At 42.7% G+C, this 19,620-nt stretch overlaps 1 protein-coding gene across 1 annotated transcript in view; it reads left to right on the top strand.

The window, feature by feature from the left end:
• The window catches only part of RASGEF1C (RasGEF domain family, member 1C), a 23,963-nt gene extending 4,821 nt beyond the window's left edge, over nucleotides 1–19,142 (top strand). Inside the window, exons 5-15 of the mRNA XM_009995620.1 lie at nucleotides 1,677–1,764; nucleotides 3,336–3,548; nucleotides 5,634–5,708; nucleotides 9,222–9,317; nucleotides 10,389–10,491; nucleotides 10,591–10,670; nucleotides 10,974–11,069; nucleotides 15,513–15,608; nucleotides 16,580–16,703; nucleotides 18,626–18,698; nucleotides 19,118–19,142. Of these exons, the coding sequence (XP_009993922.1) occupies nucleotides 1,677–1,764; nucleotides 3,336–3,548; nucleotides 5,634–5,708; nucleotides 9,222–9,317; nucleotides 10,389–10,491; nucleotides 10,591–10,670; nucleotides 10,974–11,069; nucleotides 15,513–15,608; nucleotides 16,580–16,703; nucleotides 18,626–18,698; nucleotides 19,118–19,142 (1,069 nt within the window). The remainder of the gene's footprint in view (nucleotides 1–1,676; nucleotides 1,765–3,335; nucleotides 3,549–5,633; nucleotides 5,709–9,221; nucleotides 9,318–10,388; nucleotides 10,492–10,590; nucleotides 10,671–10,973; nucleotides 11,070–15,512; nucleotides 15,609–16,579; nucleotides 16,704–18,625; nucleotides 18,699–19,117) is intronic.
• The last annotated feature ends 478 nt before the right edge of the window (nucleotides 19,143–19,620 follow it).

Here is a 19,620-nt window from a genome sequence, read left to right on the forward strand (position 1 = left end):
CCCATGTGATGAGGTGAGGATGTCTGACCTGGGATGCTGTGTGGAGATCTCATTCATTTTCCCACTTGGTTTCTCCTTTTGCCACATTGTGTTCTGTATGTCAACCTGGGAACTCTTACCGTTTTATTCTCCTCTAACCATTAAAACCTGTAGTAGCTTCCCTGAAAGCCACATCCCTCAGTTGAGGTACCCAATGGCAATGACATGGGGACACGTTGGAATGATCAGTGGAATTTATCCACTGAACATTGAATTTTAAGAGAGCAACATTCCTATTGAACAGTTGGAAGATCTGAGGCATAGCATGGACTGAATGTGGTGGTTACCATTCAAGTAGCAACAGAACTGTGATCTCCCAAGTCTAGCAGAGGAGTGAAGTTTCACAATGTGAGACCAACTATCTTGGCCAAGTGGTGGCTCAGGGAGCCCTCCAGGATGTTTAGTGAATGAGGGGTAGAGCAGACAGCCAGTTGCCAAGTGGTTGCCCTGGGGAGCTAAAAAAGACCATCAGTTGCCTGGTGATACTGACACAGGCTTCATTTCTCTATGAAAATGAGTGGTCGTGAAAGAGTAACGGCAAAGGATGTTTATGATCCTTTTTAATCTCACCTTCCCCATTTGCTTATGTCCTTGATCACCTGGGCCAGAATCTAATTTTCCATTCCTTACTTTACATGTTTTGAGTCTGATAGGTAATTTTCAAAACAATCTTTACATTTTGTCTACTTCTAATTACTGAATCTAACAAGGGTTTGGCTTACACCTTCCTGGCCTGTGTCAAGGAGTTCACAGGTCCTGCACTGGTTGATAACTGCAAAGCAGAGACCCAGACAGGAGGTGAGCAGGCACAGAGCAGCAGGCTCTGATCACTGGTTGACTGATGCTACTGGAATCCCCATCAAAGTTCCAAGGATAAGGTCAAGAGATAGCTCCTGTTGAAACCAGCTTGTTTGGCAGATATGGTGAGATGGCAAGGGACAGTTCTTACATTTAAAGAAAATATAAATATTTATGGGCACGTAGCTTCTCTGGGAGTATGAAAGTGGCAGTGTGTGGCCTGCTGGGCCAAAAATTCAGTCTAGATAGCTGTATGGTCTTGGTCTTCAAATGCATGAGCTGTGTGGGTGGCAAAGTAAGACACAGTGAATGGAGTCTCTGGGAGACCTGCTCGCAAATTCAGGTGGCTGAATCCCATAAATTAATTCAGAAACATTAAAAATACCACAATATCCATTAAAATAATAAGGATAAGAACAAATAGTACATAGTCTCTAATTACTTCTGGGTTAACCATGGGATGTGGAAGAATTCAGTTCCATTTGCTAGATCAAGACCTGGCTGCAGGTCACAGATGGGTGCAGTTCAGTAGAGAAAAAAAGTGCATACTCGTGGATCCAAGAAAAAGAGGGGTGGAGAGAGGAGAGAAGGAATTAGCAGGGCTGCAGCACAATGGAAATGAAATTGGACCCTCCTACCCACATGAAACGCAAGAAAAACAGAAACAGCTGCTCTTGGGCTGGGCTGGCACCACAGCTGGCACTTCTGGGTGGCTGAGCTGGCATGGCTGGGCTGTGGGAGAGAAGGGGTGGGAAGAGGAAGCTGTGTGATACTTTGGTGGATGTGAAGGGAACACAGAGAACTCTCAGCGTCAAGGTGGCCTCACTTCCATTGAACAGAGCAGTAAAACTTCTGCCTGAAGGGGAAGAGGCAATGAACTTGCTCCTGCCAACCACCAAGATGCCTTGCAAGCCTTCAGCATCTGAAGTGAGAGAAACCTATAGAGACCCCCCCAAAATCATGTCTGCTGGAGAGAAGAAACCAGCAAAAAGGGCAAACAATGAGGGCTTTATGAGTACTCTTTAAAAGCAGTAGCTGTCCTTGTGAAAATCAACTTTTTGCATACAAAGCAAGAGTTTAGTTGCCTAACCCGAGCAAGGGCTACACTCTCTGGAGTGGGCACAGCTGTGTACCAATGCTTATGTGTGCCTGGGGTGGGCAAAAAATTTGTTTAAATTATTACTAAGCACTATAATTGCAAGTGATTATGCCTGAGCAAAATCAACAACTAATTTGAAAAACATCTCATATGCTGCAAATACAAATTTCCTTTTTTAAGGGGCAGCACAAGAGAGTGGTGGTGCCCACTGGTTGTCATAAGAAAGTCATTCCTGTTGTGAATCAGAGAAATTAAAGACTGAAAGATTTGTGAGGTCATCTTGTCATGTAGGTTAATGCAGGATTTTCCCCTGCAGTGTGTGCTCCTGTCCTTTGTGGTGTCCACTTTCCAAAGGCTCTGTGATGTGCTTATAAAGGTGTCCATGCTGAGAAGCATTTCTTAGTAAGTGCTGTGATTTGCATTTAGAGTTAGAAATTTTAATTAAAATTTGAGCTCCTAAGCCACCTGCTGAGGCCTGCTGTCTGCAGAGAAACTTTCCCAGCTAAGAAGGAAACATTTTCTTTAAATATTAAACAGCAGTATGCTTCTTTTAACTGTGAACGTGGCAAGAAAGTGAAATTGGTTGATAGAGTCCAGCACACAGCCCCTGTGCAATGGGGGGTCACTCTGTGGCAAGGTAATTACCAGCATGTTGAAGATAATGAACAATGTTGTTTTCACTTAGTGAACATAGTTTAAAGAAGGCAGGAAATGCTTTTAAAATGGCAAAAGAAGGAATTTTTTTATTTTTTAATTCTTCCCCTAACACAGAGATAAAAGCTTTCTAGGCAAGGTTGCACCCAACAGATTCCCAATGAGTCTCTTCCAGAGCTCCAGTTTCTGAATAATCTTCTTCGTGTCCATTAAATGTGTCTCTTATTTCATTCTTTATTGGGTGGTTGCCTTGCCCGAGCCTTTGTTTGCTGTTGTGTATCTATATTATTAGGCCATATTTCCTACAAAAGTGGGTGAAACTTGATCTCTTGATAAGGATTTATTGGAAGGCTGGCTATTATGCCTCTTTCAAGAAATCTTGTGCTGCTTTTTGGCTTTTCATCCAAACAGTGAAGAAATTGATACTGCACAGACATGGCTGGGCCAAGATTTCTCATCCAAACTCCTTTCTGAAAGAGAACTGGGTTTTCAGCTAAATGGTTTTTGGCCAAATGTTTTAGGTTCCACCAGTCCTGCCTGCCACTCTCTTGCTGTAGTCTTTTTCTGTGGTCCAGAGCACAGAACTGTAATTAAGCCAATTGGTTGTTCTGAAAGAGGCTTGTTGAAAACAGAATGGTAACCTGTTGCCGGCTTAGGAGTATTTTGCAGAAGGGACAATTCACCATAAAAACATTCCTTTGTCGAATTCTGTGGGTGATTTATGTTTCTTTCTTTGTCTCTTCAGGCCTACTGGAAAAAGATGAATCAGCTTTTGCAAACCCTGAATCAGAAGCTTGCAACCCTCAGCCGTGGGCAAGAAGGGATTGTCAAGATCAGTCCTGCAGTCTCTGATAAGCTGGTTGCCTTTAAAAGTAAACCTCCATCCATTCAGAGAGAAATCCTGAGTGTCTGCAGTGACCCCTACACTCTGGCTCAGCAGCTGACACATGTGGAGCTGGTAAGTGGGAATGGTTCCCAACTTCTGCAGGCAGAGATATTATTTTAAACCATCAGCTGCTAAGTATTCCAGACACAACCAAAAATGTCTGCACTGCTGCGGCACATCCTGTGCTGTATCAGCACTGCAGCAGGAGCCAGGGTTTGACAGGGTAGGAGATGCTTGGAAAGCAAGCTCTATCTCTGTCCCTGTGCATCTTGTGGTGGGTCACTTTACCTTTGCAGCTTGCTGATTTGTGAAACGTAAGCCGCAGGAAGGTCAAAGGGTTCCCACTTCTGTAAGGTGCTCTGAGCCCCACAGCCTGAAGGTGCTGCTGAAATAGCTGGTCATTAGCCCTTTATTTATTAATTTGGAAGGAATTTAACAGTTCGAATCCATTTCTGTAAATGCACAAAGCATCGGAGTTGTCTGATGTGTTTTTCATTCTTCCTTTTGAGACTTTGTGCATGGACATACAAGGGTGAGCAAATACCACCCATATGAAGTCCTGCTGTCTCCCTCTTGGACTGCAGTTCACTCTCAAGCAGGCTTTTGATGGTAATTGCTCCAATTGCAGTCCCAAGATGTTGGACAGACCGTTGTGTTGCACACCCTTCCCCCAGGTTCAGGTCCTCTGTGCAGACCTGGATGTTCACAGAACATAAAACATTGCTGCCATCTGCAGATCTCTTGATGCTGTAATGATTCCCTGCTGCCTGTCCTCCTGTAGACAGTGTTCATCCTTGAGAGGAAGGCTGGAAAAACAAACCATGAAATGGACTGAGAATTGGAGTGAACATTATGGAATTAGCCTTGGGAATTCTGAAGGTAGTTGGTATTGTCAAGAAGTGGAATAGTTCAGAAATCCCAAATTTAGGATCATCTCACCTCAGTTAGTTTTCAGAACATGCAACTTTGACTCTCTTTGCTTTATGTAACTTAAGCCAGAGAGTAGAAGTCTTTTTGCCTGGAGTTTTTTTTCTTGCTATTCTTTTCCAGCTGTCTTCCGAGGGGAGATTCCCTGTAACTGGGGCATTGCTGCACTTTTCAAACTGAGGCAGCTGGACTTTTTCATTCCACTTGACCATAATCAATCCTCTCTACCTCTCTTCCACTTACTGCATCCAGTGCACCAGCTACTCTGCACTGAAACTGTCTAAAACGTATTTGTTAGTAAGAATTATTTGCTGTTTATTTAATAACAGTAATACGCTAGTAAAAATCCAATACAGTTTCAGTGGCAAGGTGAGAGCACAACAGAAATAGCGTAGGAAGAGCCATAAAATTTCCACTTAAGGAAAACTACCATTAATTTTATTGTTGCTTGAGTGTTCTAAATTTGGGCTGTAGGAATTCCAGAATATGTCCTCTGAAGTACCTTTGTGGCCTACAACAAATATTTTTTGTCTAATAAACGTGTTTCAGAGAATTGAAAAGCAGTGGTGTGGCTGGAACTGTCAGGTTCATTCAAGAGCTGGTGGAGATGAACTGTTCTTTACTAAGACACATCTGGATACTTTATTTACTGGTGTTTTGGGTGATGCCTGGGACACTCTGCAGTGTAAGCAATGCCTTTCACGTAGGCCTGTACATCTTCTCTGCCTCCCTTCCCCAGTGGAACAGAGCCACCACTTTGGGGCATCACCTGAGCTTCACTGGGTAGGGAGGCAGGGCCAGAGCAGCGTGTGTGCAGATGAGCAGTGGGTTGGGGTGGTTACAGAGCCCAGCACTGCTGCAATCCTAACAGCTGGGAAACAAGACTGTTGAGTCACACTGGCCCAGCAGGTCTGTGGCAGCACCAGGCACAGAACGAAGGTCACTGCTCCCAGATGGAGCCTTGAGCATCCAGCACCTTTCCCTCTGTACAGTGCTGAGGGCTTTTATTGTCGCTTGTCAGTAAGGAGACTTTTTTTTTTTTTTTTACTCTCATTTTCTTCTTTCTGCTGAAATAACTCTAATTGTTCTTATGAATCTGGTGCTAGTTGCCAGTAACACCAGTAACAACATTCAGAGCTGACAAATGAGGGGGATGTCTCAGCAAAAGAAACAGAAGGTATTTGGAATGTTTTCTTATTTCTTCTTCTCTTTTTTCCCCCTCTCTAATAGGAAAGGCTAAGTCACATTGGACCTGAGGAGTTTGTGCAGGCATTTGTACATAAAGACCCTCTGGATGGTACCAAGGTACGATTTTTCCACATGCAAAGTGTCTCCTGTGATCACTGTTTGTTCTAGATAGACTGATGTGATGAGATCCATAAGAGCAGGGCCTGGGGCACATGTTGACTATGGCCAGGTCAACTGATGACCTGTATTCTCATGGCAAGGATGGGGCCTGCTAGTAGAGCTTGCACTGGCAGGTCGTTGCCATTCCTTCCTAGTAAGAGAATGTCCTAACCTGAGACAGGCCAGCACCCTGATGTTCTGCTTTCTGGCTTGTTCCTCCTGACCTGCTTTGACCAGGGCAGGTGACTTGTGGCTGCACACAACCAGAGAGTGTCTGTTCCCAGCACTGAAGGCATAAAGACTCTGGACCTGATGTAATGCCCATAGTGTGTGCCCAGACACCACAGTAATGAGTCAGTGCATCATGAATCAACACACTCTTCTACTCTACACAGTAGCTTTTAATCCAAAGCACTGCAAGGAACAGAGTGCCTGATCAGGGCTTCATCCAAAGTTCAGGGAAGCCAGTTGGAGTTTCTCTAGTGATGCCACTGGGGTTTGCAGAAGAATTTCAGTGAGTGCTTGAAATAAAGAGACTTCCTGGCTGGAGAGGGAGAGTCAGAGATTTCACATACTGCCAGAAAAGAAAGAGGGTGGAAAATTCTTTCCCAGAACTGCTTATGGGCTCCCACTGAGATCATACATCACTGGCAGAATGTCATCACTGGATGCTGAACATAACAGGGAGATCTCTGTCTATAGTGCTGCCCAAAGAACACCACAGGACTTTGTAATGGTGAAAAAATGTATGGATAGATGGATGCATAAAAAGTGCAACATTGGGCTCTTCCCCTCTCTTATTGGAGTTACAAAGATTCTGCAGTCAGTTTCAGGGAGAGGGGAATGAGCAGAGATGGTGTTTCAAGTATTTTGAGAGTTGATCTCATTCTTTAGGAAGGAACTCGAAGGTAGCAAAGATGTGTCAGAAACATGAAATACCACACCAGCCACAGGGAGATGTCAGCAACCTGCTGCAAACACGAGGGACAAGACTGAAAATGAACAGTCACTGTATCTGTTGCAAAGTAAAATGAAAGAGATCAAGTGAGGCCACTAGGTTTGAGTGAAGTTTGGAAGAGTAGGAGGGAAGCAACAGTGAGTGAAATCAAATTGCCTGAAGCTATAGAGGGAAAGGGATGCTAAGAGGAAGAAGGAAATGTTCAGTAGTAAACTAACATAGGCACAATGGCTGTAGCTATATCTAGAATTTCAAAGGCTGGGCCAGCACAGAATGCCACAAAGATGTGAAGAGAAATTGAGGTTGCAAGTTGAACGTAAGGAAACATCAGCTAAGGTGGACAGGAAGGATTAGAATGAGAGGCAGAGACCCTGAAAATGATGGTGGGATAGGAAATCTAAGCAAAAGATCTTGGCAGGCTGTGACAAGCTATCTGACAGTTATGCATGTTCTTCAAATGCAAATCTGAACATGGAGGTGCTGCCCAGTAACAGTTTTGTGACTTGGGTGAAGGGCATAATAACAGAGAAGAGAGAACAGGTGCAGGGCAGGGAATCACCACGGAGCTGCCTCCTAAGTTCAAGGCAATGAACCTTCCCCCAGGAGGGTCTACTTAGCAAAGCAAAAACTGCCTCAGCATTTTCACACAAGACGTGGCACTAACAAATGATTGGGCTTCAAGTCAGCAACACTGATGAAAGCAGTGGTAGCCTGGAACTTTTCTCCACCCTTTCTTTCCCTGGGCTGACTAGAGGTTCCTGTAGTTATTTAGAAGAGCCTCCCTGTCCCCGGGCACAGCGGAGGGATTGCATGGGACCTTGCAGAGCAAGACCTGATGTGCAGTGACATAAAACTGCCCGACCCATGGAGACCACCCCTGTTAACCACAGGGAATTGGCTCTGGTCTGAATTCCCTCCAGCTGGAGATCATATTAAACATCTTTTTCACATGAGGGCTTCAAAAGGCTTCATTTATGAATGTTTATCAAGCACTCTGAGCTGCAGATGGAAGATGCTAGGGAGGTGCTAAAGATTGTTGCCATTTATAAAGCTTAACCTTTAAAAAGCTGTTTCAACTTTAACTGTTGCACATTTTTCACAAGCTTTGTGGTATTAACTGTGGTTCTAATTCTCTGGCACAGAACAGCAGCCTTGAGTTGGAAATGATACATTTAGAACCAAACCTAGGTTTCATTTTTTGCTATAATGAGGAACAATAGCACAGAGAGCAAGGAAAGCAATGGCTGTGAACAGGCTGGACTGCTTGGGTTTCTTTTGTCTGGTTATTTACACGCTGCTTACTTTTTGAGAAGCTTTTAATATATTATTTAAATATAATTTTTATATTTATTTTTATTGCATATATAGTCTACTCATGAAGTGGTTAGGAATTTCAGGCTTGTTAAGTTTTGCACCACAGCATGGTACTGTGATTTCTGTTTCTAAACAAGCCTGTATACAGAATCACAGGTGAATATTTTCTTTCTTGGAATTACATGGGGGATCATCTTAAGCCCCACTTCTTAAGGGGTTTTAGTCACTTGTTTAACTTGCATAATACAGGTAATCCCATTGACATTAAAGGATCTGTGTTTGGGCATTGTGATTTTTTTTCTTAGTGTGATTATGGTAGCTCTGGGAAATAATCATCTTAATAAACCAAAAAAATCTGTATTCTCTGATACCCTCTAGTGGATGTTCATGAATGTTCAAATAAACTACATGAACTCTAAAGCACAGTTTCCCTTCCCTACATGGACACGCTAAGGATTTAGGGGCTCTGGGAAATAATCATCTTAATAAACCAAAAAAATCTGTATTCTCTGATACCCTCTAGTGGATGTTCATGAATGTTCAAATAAACTACATGAACTCTAAAGCACAGTTTCCCTTCCCTACATGGACACGCTAAGGATTTAGGGCTCAGAAAAGATCCTGAATTCTTATAATCCTGCGCAACATCTTCAGGCTGTGTGAGCTGTCAAGTCACTGCCCTGAAGTCAAATTACCTGGTGATGTCAAAGGAGCTGGAAGAGTTCAGCCAAGTATCTGCTCACACAGCCTCTATCAGTTATGGAAACTTATGTTAGGTTTCAGACCCCCAAAAAAGTGAGAAATGTGCTGTTTGGCAGTTACCAGTGAAGTATCTGGTGTGTAAGTGACCTGTTCAAGAGCATCCATCAAGACAGAGCTGGTCACCAGAGAGCCTATTATCCTGAAAACTCACTAAGGGAATAACTTTTTCTGTAAAGAAGCAACTAGTGCTTTCTTTTGCTTATCTCTTGTTCACTAAATTATAGTCTGTCCCCTCCAGAAAAGGGCTCTGGGTGATTGACTGAAGTGAGGGAAGTCCTGGAGGCAAAGGCACAAACTAAGTGTGCTGTGGAAGATTCTGCTTGTCTTATTGTGCATGAGAGAGAGCCAAGCAATTACCTTTGGGTAGTGTTGATCTCAGCCATCAGGCAGCTAATTGAGAAACAGTTCTAAGCCTTTCTGTGCTTTTTTCTCCCCAGACTTGTTTCAGTGAGCAGAAGAAGACGAGTAACCTTGAGGCCTACGTGAAATGGTTCAATAGACTCTGCTATCTTGTAGCAACAGAAATTTGCATGGTAAGCAAAAATATGTGGCATCTTTCACCCCGTGCTTGAAGTACCACTTTGAGTTTACACATTAATAAGCAAACCTGGGAATTTATTTCCTCTGGCCTAGCTAAGCATCTTGCAGTAAGTTTTTGTAATATTGCACTCACAGAAGCAACCTGATAAATGACAAACATATTGCAAAACAGAGCTGGTGACACACAGGGGATACACTGCTCTCTTGATGTAGTAGGAGCACAGTGTGGAATAATGAACCCTGCAGGGAAAAAGAAAGGGGGGGAAAAAAAAGCCTTGAATTATCCTGTGAGATTTCTGCTGGAAAAGATTCTAGTGGAACAGTATTTGTTATCTGTCATCCTAAAGCTCCACTGTGCATGTGAATTCCCGTGGTGTGGCTCTTTGTCCTGCTGTAGCTGTGACTAGTAATTTTTTTTACCTTGGTGTAGTGGGTTTAGCTTGTTTAACCTGACCCAAACAAAATGAGATTAATGTTTTCCCCTTTGAAAAGGACATGGAAGGGAAGAACGATAATAGTATAAACTTTGTAGATAGCATTGCCATTTGAAGCTCATCTTTGGAATATGTAGGGTGACTCCAGGCCAATTAAAAAATGCATTTAAAATGCAAGGTACCATTTGGCCTGGCTGTGTTGCTGAAAGGGCCAAAATAGGTGAAAGGCATTAAGGCAGTGAAACAAAGTCTTTCTGGGACAAAGATGTTGCTGTTACATGGGCATAAATCCTGTCCTTAGGAAAGTCTGTGCTGATGTGCCCACCGACTTGAGGGAGGCCAGCAGGGAGCTGAGCTGCTTCAGGGCTCTTTGGGCTGCCTGTTCCAGTGCTAAGACATAAGCTGAGGTGAGCTGGGAATTACCATGAGTTGCCATTGCAGTGTCACTGCAACAGACACTTGGATTTTAGAGACTGCCACTATCCACTGGATTGCTGGGACAGACTTCGGGCCAGGACTGACAGCAGATGGCCCAAGCTGAGCATGGACCCATGATTGGCATGAAATGCCCAAGTTTCCCTTCAGTTCTGCATGTTCTTATTATTGGTATTTGTTTATTTTAATTTTCAGCCTGCAAAAAAGAAACAGCGAGCACAAGTCATCGAATTCTTCATTGACGTTGCCCGAGAGTGCTTCAACATTGGGAATTTTAACTCCCTGATGGCCATCATTTGTAAGTACAGCTTCTAACCCTGTCTCCCCATCAGCTGTCACAGATGAAAACAGAAGCCTGACTGTGATCCATGGCTCTCTTCTCCTCTTTTTCACTCAGCTGGAATGAACATGAGTCCAGTTTCCAGGCTAAAGAAGACTTGGTCAAAAGTGAAAACAGCCAAATTTTTCATTCTTGAGGTAAAAAAAATTAAAAGGTGCTGATAAACTGCTCAAATTATATTCTGGATATTTTTGTTTGTGAATTTTCATTACGTTATCCACATATGAGAAGTTTGCAGACATGTTTTAGAGTCAGAGGGGCAGATTTTGGCTGAAGTTTCCCAGGTGTAGTGAGAAAGGTACAAAGCTGCTGATGTGTAGTGAGGAATTTGAGCACTCAGATAAACAGGAAGATATTAAAAAAAAAAAAGCCTATGTACAAGCCGTAGTGCTTCCACTGATGTCTCTTTCTAACCAATGTGTCTTCTTTTGTGTGTCTAGCACCAGATGGACCCTACTGGAAACTTCTACAACTACAGAACAGCACTGCGGGGAGCTGCTCACAGATCCCTCACCGCACACAGCAACAGGGAGAAGGTAGGTGGGGCCACATCCCCCTGATCTCCAAATGGAAGGTGTGGGTTGCTGCTGAGAGCCAGTGGCTCAAAGACTTGTTGCAAATGCTCTTCTCCTTCCATGGGTCACCAGTGCAAGGCTGGTGCACTGCTGAATGCAATTGGAGACGTAAATCTGTGGCTGAAAGGAGCTTGAAACGGATCACAGGGCTTTTGTGGACTTGCTGTCAGAAGCTGGGGAGCCAGAGAGGGCAGTACACACAGCATGAGGGACTTGGTTGCAAGTGTCTTTATATCCCTGGAAAATTCACATTATTTAGACTGATGAACCTAATGGAACAGGTATTCCAGACTAAAATTACTTGTATTTTGGTATGGAGCATCAGCCTGGCAGGCCCAGGTGGAGCTGCACTGTTCTTACAGCTGAGCCAGCCAGGCCCCTGTGCAGACAAGCCCCTATTGTGTGTGATTTGAGAGAGAGAGCAAAGGGCACAGCACTCAGAGAGATGAGGTGGTTCTCCATTTACATCAGGAAAAGGTGACTTCCCACAAGTCCTGCAAAGAAGTCTAGCCTGAACTCGTTGCAGCAAATTTGGGGTGAAATTCCGTCCTCATGAATTTTCATTTCATTTGGCTGTTACTGCCATCTCAGTGAGCTAGAACTGAAGCATTTTATCAGTATTTGTGGCAGTTGCATGGCTTTCTGAGATGTCACTGGTGCTCCAAAAATCAGATGGACAAAAAATTAGTGCATTATCCTCCTGTTTTGTGTCCCAGTGTTTTTCTTGTCAATGTAATTGTTTCTCCATTGAACTTTTTTTGTTTTGTTTCATGAAAGAGGGTTTGTTTTAACACCCCAGTTGCACATAGTAACAAATGGGTAATCTCTGCCCAGAGCATGGCTAAGGTAAAGTAGATGTAGTGCATGAACAAGCATAATATGGAATTCAGTATTCATTCAAGGAGCCAGGCCAGATGCTAATCTCACATCCCTGTACATTTGATGTAAATCTGCTGAAGCTGATGGAATCCCACAGCATTTGCAGTGAAATGAGATCGGCATCTGGTTGCAGGCTGACTCAGCTGCATTGGGAGTGTGCTGAGTTGTTCTGAAACGCACTTCTCTGTGCAAAGAAGAGATGGTGGCTTTGGATGTTTGTGACTGGCAGAGAAATTATTTTAATCCTCACACACTGCAGCAAGGGTCTCTCAGTCTGAGATGCTTCTGCATTTAGTTCTTCTGCAAGCATCATATGTATTCAAAATAGTTGCTTTATTGTTTGACTTAATTTTCTGTGGAGATTGTCACGTCTCTACCCCTAGCTGGTTAAGACTGAGGGCAGAGAGGTTATTAGATTGAAAGGTATCTATTTTACATAAGAAAAAGCCCATATTCTGTTTCCCTTGTGTAGATAACTTTAGTTCAAGAAAATGCTTACGCATATGATTTGGTAGCTACTTGAGTATTTTACAGTGTCAGATACAGCAGTCACTGTAGGAATCAAGGAACTTTGTTTCTTTCTATAAAAAGGATTATCAGTTATTTATTTCAATGAGTTTGAATAAAATAGAAATAACATGATCACTTTTTTGATAGAAAATGTTGTTCCTTGGCAAACTTGCAGCCGAGCTCACTCTGAAGAAAACTTTTCTCTTCCACCTGAACTGTGCTTACAAGAGTTCCCAGTTCCTTCCACCCTCTTCTTGACAAGTAGCCACCCCAGCAGCACAGATGGAGGCTTCATTCCTCAGTCCATCAGCTTGAGAAGGAAGGTGCTCTGGAGGGAGCACTCTAGTTGCAGACCAACAGAGTAAGCAGTGGGTTATTGTCTCACGGGAGGAGCTGCCTGTAGGCTCAGAGGAGCTGAGGTTTAACTGGCAGCCTCTCCAGGAATGTTACTTTCTGCTCTCCTCAGGGCTGGTGCCTTGGCTGTTCTGTTTTGCACAGCACTTCAACAGAAGCACAGCTCAGGGGCTAAATTATATCCTCAGAGGGAGACAGGGTAAGCCAGTGAGCTGAGGCACCTTCCCTCCTCCTGCTCTGTGCACCTATCTCACCCAAATCCCCCATGTGACAGATGGTACCAAAAAAGCACTGCCTGATTTCATCACCCACTCCATCCTCATCCTCAGGGTGCTCGTGTGAGACTGCTGCACAGGTTGTAGGAGAAGGGTCTCGATATACCCGAGAAGGATCCCTCACCTCAGTCCTCACTGTTCTAATCCATCCCTCAGTGTGCAAACAGCAGTTACAACTACTTGTTACCTGTTCAGGAGCAGAGTGGTGAAACAGCACAGCAAGGCAGCTGGTGAAGCTCAGCAAGGCAATACAGGGGCAGAAATAAACCTGCCAAAGTGCAGGGTGAGAGAACTAGTAATGAGGAAGGGCTGATCTATGCAGAATTCAGAGGGGTGTGCTCGTTAGGAACTATGTCTGGTTTTATCTATGCTGTCAGATGACCTGTGCCACCTCCAAAATTAAGTCATTCCACTGGGAAACCCTGCCTTGTGCTAATGACGTATTTCTGGCTTGAACTGTTGGAGGATGGGCAGTGCAGTCCTGTGTGATGTTGCTGTCTCATACTTTGGAGGAAGAACGTGTCTGACCTCATTAGCTTTCTTTCTGTAGGAGGCAATTGTCCTTCAGCATGTGGGTGGGTTGGATGGCACTGGGAGGGAATCAAAAGGGGCTGAAATAGAAGTTTCTGGCACTAATCCAGATTTTATGCTTGCAAAGTGCCTGGACTGAAGCCAACGTTAGAATGTAACTGTAGCCACTTTTGTTGCTTTTCCTACAGAAATGTGGAAAACAAAACATACAGGATAACATATTTTATTGGGGAAATAAATGGTGACCCAAAGACAGAAATCCCCTGGAAGTGTGTAGAGAATTGGTATCCTAGGATGTGTCTTTGATGCCTTTTGGATGCTGATGAGAACAAGCTCAAGCCATGCTCTGAGCTGCCCGTGGGTCTGTAGCTGTAGTGTGGCACTGAGCCCACATTCACACACCTTCCCTCTCAGCAAGGCTTTAGTTTCTGTTTAGTACCACTAATGAGGGTGACCCAGCTCCCAGGCAGTGTGGAGCAGGGCAGAACAAGCTCACATCTGCCTGCAAAAAATACCTAGACAGAGACTGGCAGTAATTTCTAGCTGGGAATCAGCATCTGGCTCCAGGTCTCCTGTGTCTTCCCACCATGTAAGACCATGCTGGTTACAGAGTTGTGTCATCATTTTTGGCAGAAGGCAAACCCACATGGCCTGATTGTATTCTTTACCTCAGATTGATTTAATCTAGTTTGGATGATATAAAAATGAATCCTGAAACACACTTAGCTTGGTTTGCCTACAAATTGTCCCACCTCACCCTGCTAGGAGGGCTCAGCATTTTGGGGGTTAGGCTGAGCTGTGTTTTCATTCCTGTATTAGTGGGATGTATCAAGATAATGCCAGTGGGTCTTGGAGTGTCAGTTCAGGGATTTTTATGGCTATTGGGCTGACATCAGAGTTTATCTATGGCTACTGGGGGTCATTTTGTGATGCGTTTGTGTTATCACTCATGTCCCTTTATGTTGTGACACAAGAGGACTCTGGGTGTCTGCTGAAGTGTTGGGGATGCACTTCAGGAGCACTGTCACTGCTTTCTGCTGTAGAATGTCTGGCATCAAATTTATCCTTGCTGTAATTCCATTAATTTCAAGACTCTTACCTACAGTAGACTTTTCCTGTAGCAAATTGTGACCTGACTTTGATAGCTTAGATAGGCTCGGATCACTGCTCTAGGCCACTTTACCCTGGATGATGCCCAGGGCTTATTTTGAACACTACTATGATCTCTCTGTCTGCTATTGGCAGTTTCCTGTCAACTTAGTATTTTCAGTCCTACTGTCTGCAGGTTAATTTGGAGAAGCAAGTTGTACTAATCAGGCACCAGGAAGGAAATCACAGCCTGAAGGGGTAGCCATGTATGGAGCTGTTGAAAATGAAACAACTCCTGATTAACTGTTTGTAGACAAGTCCTTGGTCATCAGATTTTAGTCTCTTTCCTTGTTCAGGGACAATACTGGTTCTTTGGTTCCCAGCTGTCTATAAATTGCTCAGTTTGTGTATTCAGCATCTTTGCTTATGAAGACCCAAAAGAGAAAGGAAGAGTCCTGCAATTTTATTTTGCTCTTTGCTGTCTGATCTTGTCATCAGACAGTGATAATAAACTGAATTAGCATTTTCTTAGTCATGTTATTCTGCTCAGTGAACATTGTGTTCAGATTTATTTCAGCATATGTTCTGATGGCTGAAGGTGTCTCCATACACTACTGCCCTTTTGCTTCTCTGTCACTCTGCTGCTTTTTAAGTGCGCATCACACAGAGAAATTACTATTTTTTCTCCTCTCTCCTGATCGAGTTCTTCCTTCACGCAGAGAAAATACTAACTGGAAAGATAACAGTGATTAATTTCTCTTCACAGATTGTGATCCCCTTCTTCAGCCTATTGATCAAAGACATTTATTTTCTGAATGAAGGATGTGCTAATCGCCTTCCAAATGGACACGTCAACTTTGAAGTAAGATCTGGAAAATGTTTTTATCTGCCCCATTCTAGTAGCACTACCTGAAACTGTTTGCCTGCAGTTGCAGAGCAGACCAACAAAGGCTGAATATGCCAAAAGGAATGACCTCAAGTGACTGTGTGAAGGTTAAACCAATTCCAGAAATGTTTGGGTTGTCTTTTTAAAAACAATATCTATATCTTATATAAACATTACAAGCAGATTATCCTAACTTGCTTGATGTCAGGTTGGCTGCTAGAAATACAGTGTCACCAGTAGAAATTACTACACTTATGGCTTGGAGGGGAAGATGGCTTTTTCAGAAAGCATGGAAAACTCTTTCTTACACAGACAACAAGTCAGTATAAAATGCTTTATACTTTGTTGTCTGCATTTTTAGACCTTTATCATTTTTAATCAAAAGGTTTGCAGAGTAAGATCTAAAGTACTGTCCCAGGTCAATGAGACAATAGTTCTCCAGCTCTCAAATTCCTTGTAAATAATTTCTGCAGCATCACTTTGGTTTGTTGCATTACATTTCTCCTCCAGTTACTGGCATTGTAAGATAGTGAGTAATGCATAAAATACAGAGCCTGGCTTCCCTTTGAATTACTTGAGAACATTTTTGCCATGTATATTTACTCTTAGACCTAAAGAGGTGTTCAGAGTTACTTCTCTTTGTAATTTCTATCTAATTCTCTTCCATCAAAGTTTGTCCTCTATTCTTAAGGACAAATGTGCAACCCATACCTTTGTTCATGGATATATTTTCATTTAAGTACAAACTGAGAGGGCTTGTAAGAAGGAACACAGCACACCCTTCCTCCCTCTTTCCACTGTAAATGAACAGTGAAAATGTACTCATTTAGCACATACAAGGCTTTTTTCCTTGTGGTTGGCACAAGGGATCCTGCAACCCAGTCTTCTGCTTGGATCTTGTTGTTTTAGTGAGATAATCTTACTGTAACTGAGTTTTATGTTTACAGAAATTTCTGGAACTGGCTAAGCAAGTGGGAGAATTTATAACATGGAAGCAAGTGGAATGTCCCTTTGAACAAGACCCTAACATCATCCACTACTTACATACTGCTCCCATTTTTACTGAAGATGGTAAGACTCTGTACAGTCTCTAATCTCTGAAAATGTCTGTTCATCACTACTAATTAACACCCATTAGTGATTTTCTTTCACTGACCAGTCCCAGTTCTTTCCTACCTTTCCTGCCATGCAGTTTGTTTATCCCCAGCCTACCAATGTAGTTTTTGCAAATACAGCTTTTAGTGCACAAAGCTGCTGACTGCTTTTCTTTTGTCTATAACGTTTCCACAAAGCACTGTCTAGGAAGTTGCCATTTTGGCCCTATTTTTGCAACCAAGAAAAGAGGCCACACAACCATGTTGTGGACTGCTGTGAATGGCAGCTGTCCCTTAGCCACTTGTTCTGTGATAGATGGAGCCAGAAGTCATCTCTTCCTCAACCCAACACTGTCATCTCAGTGCACACAGCCCAGGGTGAGGGTAGCCCAGCTGACCTCGTCCACTACAGCAAAGAAATCCCTTCACTACAGAAAAGAATTTTAAAGAAAAATCTTGTGAAATCTAATCATTCATTTCAGCTGTGCTATGAAAGCCCTATTGTGAAATTGATTGTCTTTTTATACTTATCTGTCCTTTTTTATTTGGTATCCAGCCTGTCAGGTTGTGTCATTTCATATTGGTTTGTGTCACTTGTCTCTTGCTACACTGTCACGCACAGGACTGTCTGTAGCTGCATTCCCACAAGCTAGGCTGGTGTTGGCTTCAATTTTTTTAGTTCTGTAGGCAGTTTTCTGTGCTAATCCAAGTTAATCAGAACAGACAGTTCATATTTCACAGAATACTTCAGAACACAAAATACTGCCTCAAAAATCTTGCCTAAATCCTAAGAAGAATGACTGCCAAAAAAAAAATAAATTAATGTGATTAAAATAATTGGTTCTGGTTTTAGGGTCTAAGGCGACAGAAAGTGAAAGTCAGGGGTGAAAGTACAGTTTTCAGGCTGCTGTACCAAAACAGGGTGACCTTAGCCCACGAATTATTTGCAGATTTTCTCTCTCATGCCCTCTTCTCTGTTCCCACTGCTTTTGCGAGATGCAGAAGCCACATCAGGGCTGACCTGGTACCCAGCGGAAGTGCAGAGCAGAAGGACCTGCCCAGGGTAAAAGGTGGGAGAGTATATTAGAGAGATGAAGCAGTATTAGAGCGTGGAGGAATAGTGGGGCCAATCCCTGAATATTGAAATGTCATTGAATTGTATGGAATTGCTGGAATACTGAAGTGGTTCCAGCATGAGAGAGTAAAGCATTACTAAGCAGGCAAATGAGGAAATGTGTGTGAACACAAAGCTTAAAAAAATATGAGAACACAATGAGATATGAATGCACCATCAGCTTTTGAAGAGGATGCTTTACAGCCTAGACACATTTTTGTGTCATAAAATGCATCCTGTAGTGCAAAGTTGTGCAAAAAATTAAAAGATCAATTTGTTTTCTTCTATGTTCTTGCTCTGGCTTCTGTAACTCATTCTGCCTTGAGGGTGTTTTGTATCCATTGCCCTCATAAGCTTTAAAAAGATTGAGGAAGATGAAGTTGTGTTAAATGATGGGAATATCCTTAATTTTATCAAGTTTATTTGTTTAGCTGTCATATGACTTCATATAATGCTTTAGTAGCAGTGCTGTGATGAAGTAAATAGGTTGAGATCTCTGTATGCAAAACAGAGACCATTTAGTATTTGTTTAATATTATTAGGAGAGGGTCATGCTAACATATTTTAACTCTGGGCTCCTTTACTGTTCCATCAAAATTAACCTAACAGCTTTCCAAAGGTAGATCTGTGAGCTGAACAACAGTGTCCTAGTGATTACCAGCTACCTGGTGGACCAGTAAGTTTTAAAGTTTCTCCCACTGTGTAGTCTAACATGGGGCATAAAAGAATGCAGAGAGATAGGGGATTACTGTTGCTGTTGGAATAACACATATTTGCTTTTCCAGGTTTGTATCTGGCTTCCTATGAAAGTGAAAGTCCAGAAAACCAGACAGAAAAAGACAGGTGGAAATCCTTAAGGTAACCACTCGTTTGATCAGCTCATTTCTAAAGTACCTCCAAAATGCAGCACTAATAGTTGAAGCTTTTAAAGTGCTGACATTTAAAATGTGACCTTTGAGGGAGGTCTTTTCCATTTAAGACTAATCTACAGAGCTGAGGCTGCACTGATAAAAGCTGATCATGACCTCAAATTACCCACCATTTAAAAACAGCCTCCACTTGTGCAGTCCTGCAGTGATATGCCCTGCAAAAGAGGCCTGGTCTAGATTAAAAATGCCCAGGGGTAACTGGATCTTCCTACAGTTTGCATCTCTTACGTGTGTCATCATGGGTTTGTGATGGTTTGGTGGGAGAATCTGAAGAGAGTAGTTAAAAAAAAAATAACACAACTTTATCTTTGTGCTTTTTTTCATTCCTCTTATATTTTTAATTTACAGATCCACTATTTTAGGAAAGACTTGAAGATTAAGAGATTATTGCAGTAGGTCAAGGAAAAGAAATCCGCAGACATTTTGCACTACTGATTCCAAAGATGCCTGTTTGGGATTTAGACAATTTCTTTTGTTTGTTTGTTGTTGGGTTTTTTGACTGCCTAACGTGCTGGGTGAACTGGATTCATCCACTGAAATAAATGGAACTGTGCACAATGACACTCTTCTAACTATGAGACAGAGAGAGAAAGGACAAACTAACTGTTTGTGGCTGTGCCCAAACCGCCTCAGGATCACTGCAGCTTTTGCCTCTGAAGGAAAACAAGAGAATCAGGAGCTTGGAGAACCATGGTGCTGCAGAGGAGAATGGAAAAGTATGAAAAAAGGAAAGCAAGAAATACACATGAACATTTCAGAAGCAGGTGCTTCAGACAGCAGCTCTTTAAACCCTCTGAGGATTGTAAAGTTAAACACAGACACAGCAGCAATCTGGTTAATTGCTGAATGAA

Source organism: Chaetura pelagica, unplaced genomic scaffold (genome assembly GCF_000747805.2).
Source record: "Chaetura pelagica isolate M959 unplaced genomic scaffold, ChaPel_1.0 scaffold420, whole genome shotgun sequence".
NCBI lineage: Eukaryota > Metazoa > Chordata > Aves > Apodiformes > Apodidae > Chaetura > Chaetura pelagica.